Source organism: Benincasa hispida, chromosome 5, assembly GCF_027475165.1.
Source record: "Benincasa hispida cultivar pf3 chromosome 5, pf3_genome.v1.1, whole genome shotgun sequence".
Classification (NCBI taxonomy): domain Eukaryota; kingdom Viridiplantae; phylum Streptophyta; class Magnoliopsida; order Cucurbitales; family Cucurbitaceae; genus Benincasa; species Benincasa hispida.
Window position 1 is genome coordinate 51,873,474 of NC_143482.1, and position 13,528 is coordinate 51,887,001.

The 13,528-nt window shown below is 33.8% G+C and overlaps 2 protein-coding genes across 3 annotated transcripts; one reads left to right on the forward strand and one right to left on the reverse strand.

Annotated features, from left to right (window-relative positions):
• The first annotated feature begins 219 nt into the window (after positions 1-219).
• Positions 220-3,940, forward strand: LOC120077064 (hexokinase-1 protein). The gene is made up of 3 exons (XM_039030916.2): positions 220-427; positions 3,068-3,147; positions 3,667-3,940. The coding sequence occupies exons 1-3, from the start codon at positions 314-316 to the stop codon at positions 3,734-3,736; spliced, it is 264 nt and encodes an 87-aa protein (XP_038886844.1). The 5' UTR covers positions 220-313; the 3' UTR covers positions 3,737-3,940.
• Positions 3,941-5,828: 1,888 nt separating this feature from the next.
• On the reverse strand, positions 5,829-12,617 carry LOC120077063 (glutamate receptor 3.7-like). 2 transcript variants are annotated; one of them, XM_039030914.2, is made up of 6 exons: positions 12,035-12,617; positions 9,736-11,027; positions 8,515-8,792; positions 8,384-8,415; positions 7,003-7,409; positions 5,829-6,510 (listed from the first exon to the last, which is right to left on the reverse strand). In XM_039030914.2, exons 1-6 carry the CDS (start codon positions 12,297-12,299, stop codon positions 6,007-6,009), a joined length of 2,778 nt encoding a protein of 925 aa, XP_038886842.1. In that variant the 5' UTR covers positions 12,300-12,617; the 3' UTR covers positions 5,829-6,006. The 2 variants fall into 2 exon arrangements, with proteins under 2 accessions (XP_038886842.1, XP_038886843.1); XM_039030915.2 differs by having other exon boundaries at positions 9,736-11,019; positions 12,035-12,548.
• Between the last annotated feature and the right edge of the window lie 911 nt (positions 12,618-13,528).

Sequence of the window (13,528 nt, forward strand, 5' to 3'; positions counted from 1 at the left end):
TCAGTGGAGGGTCCTTTGCCATTTTCTTTAAAAAAAAATGGATCATCTGACATTATGGACCCAAATTTTAGATCATTGGTCCAAATTTCCCCAAAAAAGAATGATATGAGCAAATGTTATAGAGAGACGTAATTTCAAATCAATTTAAAAAGACCAAACGACGTCGTTTGCTTAGGTCCGCAACGAAATGGAACTTGACCTTGACGCTTATGAAACAGCATTGCCATTGCCAATGCCCGCAAGGCAAAAGCTATATTTCCCTTACCTCCGCCTGTTTGCATTGTTCATAATTTAGCCGAATTCGGGAGAGAAGATGAGCGAGGCAAGTCCTGTGAGAAGGAGAGAAAGTCCATGGGGGATGCCGGAGGGAGAGGATCGCCAACCTAAACCTCACAGATGCAATGACAGAGCTGAGGATGTCATCCAAGTAAACTTTTCACTTCTTCAATTTTTCTCTGTTTATCAGCATCGTTCGCGTCCTTCTCCACCTTATTGCATCTACTCTTCTTCCTGTTTATTCTGACTTCAATTTGTTTCTAATGAACTGATTTGAAAAATTGATGTCGAAATGATTCCGGAGTTTGTCGTCGCTAGGTAGGATGAGATTTATTTCAATGATCTCTTGAGTCGACATTAAGCATTCTCTTCAGTGTTCAGTTTCCTGAAGGAATTGGATTATTATGTGCTTTTTCTGTGGATTTTGGTTGTGCATCATATCGCTGAGAACTTTAGGAGTGAATTTGAGAAGTTGGAAGCGAGCTGGATGGAATTTTTCTGATTTTAATCTTACAAATTATGGCCGCTAGGCGCTAGTTATTACGGATCTTATTAACATCTCGTTTAAGTTAACAGAAAAATCACTAGAAAGGTAATTGCAGTATTTTAAGTAGCAGTGAGGTTAATTAGTTGAAATTCTGACCGAATTGAATGGCCAAGGAGATCGGAGCTTGTGCACTGACTGGAAATAGTTTTCTGTTGGAGGTTCCTTTATCATTTGAGCATTCAGTGAATTTTACTCTTCAAAGTAAAGCTTTCAGTGAACTATTGCTATTAGATTTTCCTGCAATTAACAATATTCTGGATGAAACGGAGAAAATAGAAATCGTGTTCACCTCATCAATGCGCTTTCTCCTCCAACATCAATACATACAAAGATATTAGGTAGGAAAGGTCTCCAATACTGTAATGTTCTCTGGAATTTCGTTAGCATTTAATCATTGTCGCTACAATAGGCTATCATATTGCCAAGCAAATTATTATTTCATACGTTTTAGTTTTGAATAGGCTGTAAATAAGTCTGTCTTAAATTATTTATTAGAGGGGCTGGAAGGAAACAAAAGAAAGAAAGAAAAAAAGACTCTCAAGAGGAAAATTGTATTGCAAGTTCGTTAATTGTTGTATTTCCTCAATTTCCTTTCTTTCCTGTTGGTAATTTTTGTTGTTTCCATAACGCACTGTTTGTAGTCATTCTTGAGGAATAGTGGGAAAATAAGGGCCTAGGAGTCCAACTGGTTGGGATGTTTTGGCAAGACCAGAGTCTACTTAATACCTCTAGAAAAGGTATTTGTTTCTTCCATTACCTCTGACAACTCATCACCTTTTCAGTTAAAGGCTTTAAAAATTTGATGCTCATAAGTTTACCTCTTAAGGAGAGAACAAATATTGTAAAGGTGAGACACCACTTTTGCGTCCCCAAAGATTCACAATCTTCAGCTCCATTAGGAGACGAGTTGATCCCAACGACCACTCTGATTGGAAGACTGATTGGAAAACCAGATGGGAGTTCCAAAGGCTTGACTGTAGGTTTAGAAGATTCTCCACTTTTAGCATTATTTTAAGAGGATGGCATCAGAAATTGTTGATGGAATAATATAACTTCATTTTCTCGACCAAGAAGCCTTCAATAAACCTGTGCTGGACCCCTTTATCCATCTATCTTCTAAAGGATATAATAAATCATCTTGCTGATCTTACCTTTAGATCTGCCATTAAATTAGTAAGTAGAAATTAGCACTAGAAAGAAACGTGTCTCCACCTTGGGCCAGAACATTTCAGCCTAAGAAATTTATCAAAAATGGTTCAATCGAAATAGAAATCAGCTTATTATTGGAAACTACTAGTCCTTTCTCTTGTCACCTTTTCTTGCCAACAGCCTCGTTAGTTATAAGAATAGTGGTCGACAATTTGTTTCCCACCTATAAAAGCTGATTGCGTAATTTACTTGACGGAAGTGGCGATTTCTTTCAATCTCTCTTTTAAAACTTTAACAACATTCATCGACTCAAATGGTTAAGTTGGTTTATTAGGTTGCCAATAGTAATATGGATGCCATTTACTCTTCTGTCGACAATTCATTGGAAAAGTTTCATAGAGTTAAGTGTACATCAACAATTCCCTCACTCAACAACAAACATTTGGAAGAACTCCGCAAATTCAGGCTTGAAGATGTTCCACTTCCACCCATTTTACAGACTTCAGTTGAAAAACCAACAGGCTTGAACCCAGAGAAGAAACTGCAGCACTAGCTTACTCTTCAAAGGAAGGTAATATTAATCAATGTCTGTCAAAGCGAGAGCTCGACTGCCGCTATAATGGCTAAGCTAACCCTGGGCTAAACGAACAGGTATGAATCTGAACCCTGTTTACAGGAGAGTAGCCTCCCACAAATGAGATAACCTCATAGATAATTCCACTCTTCATCACAAGGCTAGATTAGATCCATCGAAGGTGATAATTTGAAAAATAAGGTTCCTCCTGTTAAATAGATTATGGAAATAAGAATAGTTTATTTCCGCTTGCATTTCTGAAGGCAAATCATATCTTCCTTTGGTACCCACTACTGCACATATGTGATGCTTGGCCAATGGCTGCCAAACTAGGCACATATGATGTAAATAAGTGCAGTGAAATTATCGCGTATGTACAAGAATGACCCAAACCATAGATTATATCCCAATAAAATGTATCCTCTTCAAGAAAGAATATTACTCTTTTTGGGTGGTGAAGAGTGCGTGAAGGTGGTTGAATTTCATGAGTGACAACTGAATATGGTTTTGTTTTTGTGTAGGCTTGTTTTGAAGGGAACCCGTTTAAGACTGTTCCAGGACCATTCAAGCTGTTCTGGCAATGCATGCGTTCTAAACCTGGGTATGATTGTAATTATTGTAGTTCTATTTTGTTTAGGCGCAAGATAGATTCATTAATTCATCAGTATGTGGAGTTAGCTTTACTTTACAAGAGATATCGCTAATGGAATTGGCAGAATGATGGTTCCTTATAGTCGCTTAGTCGTTTTAGCTGAATCAAATATTTCAGCTGCTGGATTGCTGTTGATTCAAACATCTCTTTTCTGACGTTAGCTTTAAAAGTCTAAAAACCGTCTTGAACTCATCACATTTGTAGAATAGTTTCTGAAACCATTTTGTTTAATAAAATTGAAAACAGAAACAACACTTTAAGCATGATGGTGATAGACTGATAAGACACTTGTATATTATCGAGAAATGATAGTTTTCTTTTCCCATCGTTAGGACTATTTTCTAGTGATCCTTTGTTTTAACCCTGATAAACAAAGGAAGTTGGAGAAAAATCCCTTGGCACTGATAATAATATTAACAAAATGGTATTTTTGTAAGTTATGGACCATGGGATTTTTTGGTTTTGCAGGGAGGAACCAACGGAGCCATTTACATACTTGGACTTGGATCCTCCAAAGAGAGAGGTGAAACTCGAGTAAGAATTCAAAATCCATGTTAGAACGCATACTATCCATAAGTGTTAAAATTTCCGCTTTGATACTGTCTCTTGCGAGTTCTCAATGAGCACTTGGTTGATAGGTCAGTTAAATTGTCGATAGGATAGCAGTAATAATTAGTACAATGAAATAGCTTGTATGCTTTTTGACCTTATTGAATAGAATTGGTTAGTGGTTGCTGCAGTATATTTTCTTCTCATGTCGGATGCCTTTTACAGCTTGCATGGTAAATAGTCAGTAACATTAATAAGAAACTCCTCCCAAAAAAAGAGAGATAAAGAAAAGACCCACTTTCTGAATTCTGAATAACATGCTTGCAAATGTTTGATGTGATGCTCGAATTGCGAGTCATATATGCTTTTGACCTAAGAACTTTAAATTAAAGCCCTTTTTTTAATTTCGTTTTTTTTCTTTTATATCTCATTTGATAATCAATGTTTAATAACCATCTGGTTTTTAAAAATTATGCTGGTTTCTTTACCATTTTTTTTACAATAGTCCTATCTTTCCCAATTAAACAATTGAATTAACAGTCAAATTCCAAAAAAAAAAAAAGGAAAAAAAAACTTCTAAAACTACTTCATTTGATTTTAAAAAATTGGCTTGGTTTTTAAAGCACTTCTAAAAAGTTGATACAAACAAAGAAATTATTAGGTAGAAGTAGTGTTTATAAGTGATTCTTAAAATTCAAATGGTTAATCGAAGGACCTTAGTTTTAGTTTTTTTTTTCTTACAAAACTAATGATGATAGATTCTTTTCTTTTTCTTTTTTTAAAGATGGATAAAGCAAAACATATTTAATATTGTTTTTTTTAAGGAAACCAAAGTTTGTTTAATAATGTTTTTACCATCAAATGTACAATAATTATCATATATTGTGATTTAGCCTTTTGTAATAATAATAAAATGGAAAATTTTTACAAATAGAACGTCAAATTTTTATAGAAATAGAAATAAAAAAAAATATTGATAGACACTAATAGACTCCTATAAGTGTTTATCACATACTGATAGAAATTCGGTTTTTATTATTGATAGATACTAATAGACTTCTATTTATCTTTATCAAATAAGATTACATTTTGCTATTTGTGTAAATAGTTTTTCATATTTTCTATTTTTGAAGATCTTCTAATAAAATCATATTTTATGAGTATGGATTTCAAACTTTATTGGACAAAAATATTTGAGAGTGATATGGGATAGAGAAACGGAGAGCAAATTATATAGACAATAAGTTTGTGATGGATAAAGAAAAGTTGGGAGAAATGCTTTATAGATGGTAGGATGAGTTAATTAAGGTTTTTCTAAAGCTTTATAGATAGTAGGATGAGTGAAGTTAAGTTTGAAAAACCTTGAAATTGTAAGTTGATTTTAAAGATCAAAATTAATATATATATATATATATATTTTTTAATCGACATTTACTTTTTGACATTTCTCCCCCAGCTTACTTCACCCTGAATCTCTCTCGCCCTCTCTCTCCATTTCTTACTTCATCTTCCCTCCCGGCTTTATCTTCTAGCCATCTCCATCACTTTTGTGTTTTTTCCCCTAAACTTTCTAAAAGAAAACACAATTATTAAAAATGTTTAAAACCAAAAAATATTACCAATCATGCATGATTTTGAAAATTAGGCATATCAATACAACTTTCATTCATGAGTTTCTTTATTTTCTTATCTATCTTCTACCTGATTTGAAAATCCAAGCCAAAATTAGAAAACATAGTTCTTAAAATGTTGTTTTTGAAATTTGGCTAAGAATTCAATTGGTTTTTTTTTAGAGGTGAAGGTCATAGTAAAAGAAGTTTGAGAGAAAAAAAGTCCAGTATTTTTTTTTTTTTTTTTTTTTTAAATATGGAATCCACTATCAAACAGGATATAAAAGATTAATTTGGTTATCAAATGATGTCATAATTTTCAAAATATCATTTTATGTGTCTAAAGTTTTGTGATGATTTTTTTTTTAAATGATGGAAAAATCTCTCTCCTCCCCCCCTTCTTGTATGTATACATATAGAAAGATATGTAGTTCTTAGAAAGAGAATAAAAAGGAGGGTTATAAATTGTAATGGCTCAAAAATAGTTATCTAATAGAATCTAAATTTCTGAGATGCTTTGACCAATTTAGATACAAGGTAAGATATTTACTATGCTACAATTTTAGTTCGATATTATGGGATTTAATGTACATGCTTCACCAAGAAATCCACCTAAGAAATTATGAAGAACCAAATGGCAGGCAAAAGTCTATCCCCGATTCATACCCGAGGTCCCTACCTCTATCTCGGAATCAGCCTTCTCCTTGGCCTTTTGGGAACGAATGGGGAGTTGGTTCCCATTTTGAGCACCATGTGATGTTCGGAAGAAGCTCTTGATGGCTTCTTCCCTCTCGTCAATAAAGCCTATAAAGTTTTGTATGGTCTGAGTACAGCTAGTGTTGGATGGAACAGGGAATGGTGTAACTTCCTCTGAATGACGACGCCGATGGTGCCGTTTATAGCGGATATACTGGCATATTAGTTTTAAAAGAAACAGGAAGAGTGCAGCAAGGGAAATGATTCCACAAAGCAAATACAAACCCCAGAAACTGATCAAGTGAAGTTGGTCTAGCTCTGACTTTCCTCCCCGATTTCCCGGACAACCTAGCTTACAGAACCACGAGTTGTGTATTTCTTGGAGCTTTCCACTCTCCGAGAGTCTCAAAATTGCAGTTGACATATCAACTGCAAGTCGAGATCCTCTTTGAAAAGCCTGGACTCATAACAAGGATAAGTAGGTTAGATGGGAGATCACATTTCAAACAATATGGCACCTTGCATATGAGCCGTCGTTTATATTCATATTCAGTTATTGAAAGGTGTGACATTTATGAATAAGTAAACAAAGGCATTTATGTATATAAAAGATCAGGGGAAAAAAATACATTTTTCTCTACGTTTTGAGTATTGTTTTCATTTAGTCTCTAGATTTCAAATTCACTAGTTCAAATTAATCATCTAGTGGATTGTTTTAAAACTAATTTTAATATTAACACAAATCTTGAAACCTAAAATCAAATTGAAACTAACTCCAAACTCAAAGGTAAAAATGTAATGTTTTGAAATTTAGATAGCAGATGAATATTAAACTCAACTCAAAAGTAAAATATTGACATCTTGAGACCTACACACCAAATGAAAACTGTATGCAAAATTCAATGATCAAAATGGTATTTTTTTTCGAAGAAGATAGAAATGTACTCACAAATCCCCATCCGCTCCTTGTAAAAGGTTGACCAATCATTCCAAATTCTTTAGTCTTAGACAGAAACAACTCCAAATATGGAAGTTCATCAATGATGGCTGCCACACCACCTCCTCTTGGGCCAAGGCGCAGTGCTTTCTCGTAGTCTTCAGGGGAGTCCAGCTTTTTCAATCTGGAACTTGGTATGAAAAGGGATTGTGTAAGATAGTCATAAGCAAAGGATCCTACCTGATACCCAATTGGCAAGTTACTTGCAACCAAGTCATCAATTCCTCGTATTGGAGACCAAAGTTGCTGAAGCGTAAGGATTGATGTCAAACTTGCTGTGTAGCTTGAGGTTATTACCAATAACAAGAACAGCCACACCAACATCACCAGTCGAGAAAGTGGGCTAATTGTTGCTTCTTCTGTTTATGTTCAATCAAAAGGTACAACAGTTCAATTTTAATGGAATTTCAGCTGCCATGCTTGAACAAAGAAGAAAGAAAAAAGGATAATATACTCCATTCTTCACTTTCTTTGACCAAAGATTTGAAAAAACACCATGAAGTTTTTGGAATATGAAAAATCAAACTAATATAGAGGCATTTTGAAGTCCGTTTTGATTAGATACTTAACTTTGCTACTTGTTTCAAAAATTCCACAAACGTTTCAAGGCCACCATTGAAATAAAAATCCTTTAAAATTTCATATGGAAATTGAGACTCAGAACAATATGACAATGATCTAGAATGATGAGACGATCAAGACTTTTGTTTTAGGCTACCGATACACCATTCTATATCTCAATTGTTGTCTAAAATTCTGAAGGATATATACCCTAATAGTTTTGAAACATTTATGGAAGATGAAGAATAATATTACAACTTATGTATGAGAGAGTATTTTTTAATCAATGGGGAAAGTTTGGAAGTGTTGTTTTATAATGTAACCAGAAAATTTGTACTCGTTACTTTATTAATGTGTTATGACATGTTTGGAAATGATTTTGAAATTGTCAAAATCATTTTTTTTTTTATTTTCAAAATCACTCGAAAAAGACTCTTAATCCTTTTCAAATCAATTTTAGTACTATGAAAAATATGATTAAACGTGTAAAATTCCATATTGAATTGATTTTGGGTGATGGAATGTGTGTTTCTGAGTAGCTTTAAAAATCTCTCAAATGTGCACATACTATTCTAGGGTATAACAGATGTAGATAGAAAGTTTGTATATTAAAAAAGCTGGATATGATGCAGCTGATAACATGCTGTTAAGAGAATTTTATGTTCAATACAATTTGGTGGGAGTTTCAAGCACTTGATTTGAAACACATGAATGACTCTTTGACAAAAAGGAAAAGAGAAATATAAGGAGCTCTGTAAAGTAAAGGACTTACGATTAGCCTTGAATAGAGTTGAAAAGCTGAACCTGCAACACAGAAAGAAACACAAGGTTTATTACGTTGTAAATGTTGCGAAATAGTGGAAGGAAGGAATCAGGATTATGATGATAAAAAGGCTTACTTACAAACACATTGTGATAATCTGCCTTTTGGGAGGGCCTCGAAAATGGTCGTTGATTCTGTGCTCCAACATCCAAATAACAATCCCAATTACCACAAATGAACCTGCTGTTGCACACCACATCTCCACTGTAAATGGTTTAAGAAACACCCAAGCACTTGATTTTGAATCTTTAACTGGTGCAACCATGATCAGCCCTGTTGTGGTATATGGTTGAGAAAAATCGACTATCTTTGTTCGGTTCGTGACGATAGCAATGTCCCCAACTGCTGCATCAAACACCTACCACACCACCCAACATTTTCCAGAATTATAAATCTAGGTTAGACTAATCAAATATATCACTTTGTTTAAACAAAGACCCTGCAATATCGTCTTTATCGTCTTCATGAATGTTTCAAATCTATCCTTGCTGTATAAATCCATTCAAACGTTAGATGATTGTCCCCTAAAATGGTGTGGCAAAGATCTAGAATATTTATTTTCATTCTAGGTCAACACCATGCCCTTTTTAGAATCCAATTTTTTGTTTGAGACTTTTACTCCAAGGGTAGTCTTGAAACCTTTATGAAAGGTTAAAGAGAAATACTGAAAACTTCTGAATGAATATAAGCATTTTTTAAACAAATGAGAAAGTTCTATGTATGTTCTCGTAGCCATAAAGTATAGAATGAAAAATACTTTATATTTTATAACTAGCTGGGTTGAGCTAAGCTTAGTAACCCAACCACAGCTTGCCATGCGACAACTTTTTCTCTTTTCTTTCTTTTTTTTTTTTTTTAAATTAATATTTTGGCATTCTGGACTGAGTTGTAAAAAATGGGTCCAGATAAGTATTGCTCACGTAGAAAATTAAGGACAAATTGCAAAAGTTATCTCGAAAATATGGTGGTAGTTACAATTAGACCTTTAAATTTTCAATTGTCAAAATTGAGCTCTCATACTTATACAATATTGAAATTGGACCTTTGAACTTAGATAAGTGTAGGAATTGTAACAATTGTACAAGTTTGAGGGTTCAAATTTTATCATTTGGAGGGTCTAATTTCTACAACTATTGTAAGTTTGAGAGTTAAATTAGAAGTTTAAAGGCCCAATTTTTACAATCGAAAGTTAGATGGTGTAATTGTAACTACCACCATCATTTAAGAGTGGTTTTTACCATTTACCTGAAAATTAACAAAGAAATACAATAAGTTGAAATGAACAACATTGTTCTACTCACATTATTTGCAACCGATTGAACAAGTTCATCATAACTGGGATTGACTCGACCATCCCCAAAAGGCACAAGTTTGTAAGGAACTTCATATGGAACAAACTTGAGTGCTTCTTTGAATATATCAATAACATATCCTCGAACAATATTAGTGTTGTTCAATTGAGTAACAAAATCAACAAAGCTTGCTCTTTTTGGGAATGCAATTCTCAGAGGTTTTCCAGCATCTGCAATCACCCAACCCCTTGGTATTTCTGACTTCCCACCAGGCCAAACAACATTCTCAAGCTTAAATCTTGAGTTATTAGACCAATAACCCACCAAACGAATTTTCCTTTGATCAATATTAATCACATCGTAGCTACCATTAACAACATTTCTGTCTTCACCAAACTGAATTCTCCCACTTAAACCATTGTAATCTGTTTGCATAAGAATTCTAAGTAAATCACTTCCTCCATCAAACACTTTAAGCTTACCCAGTTGAATTCCACTTTCATTAGAGCCAAAAACTTTCCCTGTGGATGAAAATGTGATAATATTCCCATTTTCTTTGATAAACTTATCCACTGCCTTTGCAACAATCCATACTGAATCATAAGCATACAGTCCATAAACATTCAACACAGAATTTGTTAAACCTTTTGGCTGCGTTTTTCTCAACCGATCCCACAAATCTCTCTTTCTTTTAGACTCTGGAGTATGAGGGCGCAGCCCCACGACTCCGTTAAGTATATCAAGCGAAGCACCATTGGTTATTGGTGAAGAAGAATCAAGAGTTGTAGAAAGCCAATCGGTTGCGAACCAAATGTAATTACTTGTAAGCATACCAAGTTTATGGGCAATGGTGAAGATTCTCAATTGGGGATCAGGGCCTACATGAACTACATAAACACGAGGACCAAGTAATTTAGAATTGTTAAGTATTTGTGTGATCTTAGTAAGATTAGCCAGAGAAGGCAAAGGGTATTCATGAGAAATACGACACATTTTTTTCTGAAGTTCATCACCCAGAAAAGATATCCCATTTCTACCATAATCATCATCCAAAAATATAGCAATGACTTCTTTCCAGCCATAATAATCAATCAAGTCAGCCATGGCAGCCATTTGGTAAGAGTCACTTACAGTTGTTCGGAGGAAAAAAGGGAGTTGCAGAGTGGATAATGTTGGATCAGTGGCAGCATAGGATACTTGAGGAATTTGTAAACCATTAACAATTTGAGAAATCACATGAGCCACTACTGAGGATTGTGGGCCAATCATGGCTACAATTTCTTTCTCAAGTACCTGCAAAGCTACCACCCAAGGAGAGACAATCATGAAATGAAGATTTAGGCAGAATTTTAACTAAAATGCTTTACATCCCAATGTGTAAATATGTCTTCATCTAAATTTTCAATATGTAGATCAGCTTGAGTTGTGGATTGTTATGTGTGATTTACAAGTGGATATAGAAGGGTGCGTTATATATAAACCCTCTAATCCTAGAAGTACCTCTTCAATCTGTATTGTATTATCTGACATTTCTTTCTAATAATAAATTTATCTCTCTCTATTTGTGAACATAGCTAACACACTATTAGTAAATTACGTAAGTCTATGTGTCGATCTTTATTATTTACATTTTCTCGCTTTCTTTATTTGTTAATTTCTTATCATGGATGAAGTCAATGGCATAGATCCGATATCACTTGTTAGAGACAACAAACAAACATATAAGATATTTTTCACTTTAGGTAGAATCCTACTTGACTTTGCTTTTGAAATTGTTCCTTGTTTATATACCTACGTTGTTCTCCTTATCCAGCTAACGTGAAATTTTGATCACATTTCTAACAAGAAACAAGGACGAACTCAAACAATAACTTCTAAACTTTGAATAAACAATAGCAGGATGGAGAGAAAGCAGAATTTTATGTTTTTAACTTTTTGTATATATATAATCTTATAAAAATAAAAAATGAAAGGAGGACAGTTGAGTGGAAAAGCTTCTAAATGGAAGGTTGACCACTTTTTATCCTTGACTCCACTCTGAAGAGTACTGATTACAGAAACTCCAAGAAAATGTGAAAGATGATATGTTGAGTCACCGATCAACCAAAAAGCTTACGTAAATAGATAGAGTTACAGTAAATTTAACGATATCAATATTTTAACATCGTGCTTGGGTTAGACTAGATCAACCCAAATCGCAAAAGAAACTATTTAGAGGTAGGTAGTACTAATGAACAGGACATAGAATCATTGAAGGGAGTTTGAATAGGAAAAGTGAAGCAAAAGAAGAAGAAAGAAGCGGATATACCTTCAACGGAGCCCAAGAAGCCACTACAATTAGAGTCTTCCATGAAGAAGTTAAGCTTTGTGCCATTCAAGATGTTGGGGTCAGCGTTTATGTCGGAAATTGCTGCTTTCATCGCCGGCTTTGCTGCTCTGCCGATGACGGAATTGAAAGTGAAAACCGCACCAACGTTTACCACAGTAGGTTTTTGGCAGCAGATCGGACCAGTGAGCTGAAACAGCCATATCAAAGTATGCAAAAGCAGCGGCAGAGCGGCAAAATTAACCATTCAAGCTCTATAATTCACAAAGATGCCCTCAACTATAAAGGGTTTCTTGTGAATGAATGATATTGAATAAAAAAGACCAAAAATTTGGTACAGGATAATTAGCTTAGTTGTGTTTCAATCTAAGGGGAACTGGGTGCCCACTTCCTAGATTGAGAATGGGATAATAAGCGTGGAATTCAGGAACCAATTGTTAAAGAAATGAGAGCATTGAATAAAGGTTGCCCATGTCACAGTGAATACGCAACTTGCACGACATGGAAAAGGAAAAGACATTATTTAAAAAAATGGCAAACAGAAATGAAAAGTTACACGTGGTTCATTAGAAAATTTTTATCGTCGGAACTTTGATGCATTGTTAGTCAAATGAAGTCAATGGCAGAAATGCCATTAATCTACTGACAAATTCCTATTTAAATTGAAAAAGAAATCAAGACTAAATTATTTTCTTAGTCTCTTTAATTTCGAGGGTCTAATTTTAGGGTTATTAGTTAGATATAACCATTTTTGAGTTTCACATTTTTTTTTTCTTTTTAATTTTTAAACTAATTTTTTCAGTCTATTTCGGTCAATATCGATCAGAGGCATTTAATTAAAAAATTAACTTTTTTTTTTAAATTATAGATTCTTTTAGGCTTTCTGAGTGAAATCTCGACTAGGATGAGAATTGAGATCCACATCATTTTTCCAAATCTTATCTAATCTTTTCAAAAGATAATTGATAAATTCATTTAGATATTGGTAAATCAATTTGAAAATTCGTGGAAACATAAATTGAATCTAAGGTTTGCAAGATAATATAAGAAAAATTATGAAGAGGTAAGAGTTGGTATAAGATTTGGAGACTCCATAATATTTGAAAAAATTATGTGGATCTCAGTGTTCATCCTTGGGCTTTCTCGGTGAAATCTCAAGCATGATTAAATAATAAGATTTGGAAATATTAAATAATATTTGAGAAAATTAGTAGAATTTCGATTTAATATCGTGCTAGATTTCACAAAACCATCGATTAGAGGAAAAAGTTAATTTTTTAAAACTAAATCTCGATAGTTGAGTTCGGCTAGGAAGGACAGAGAAAAATTAGTTTAACGACTTTTTAAAAAGTGTGCTAGTTTTGAAAAGTGAAACTTAAAAATGGTTATTTCTAACAATTTTCCTTGATTTTAGTATGTGTACTTTTAATGAATCTTAAATTTTGTTCTTCAAAATTAGTTTTTATCAAAATTAAC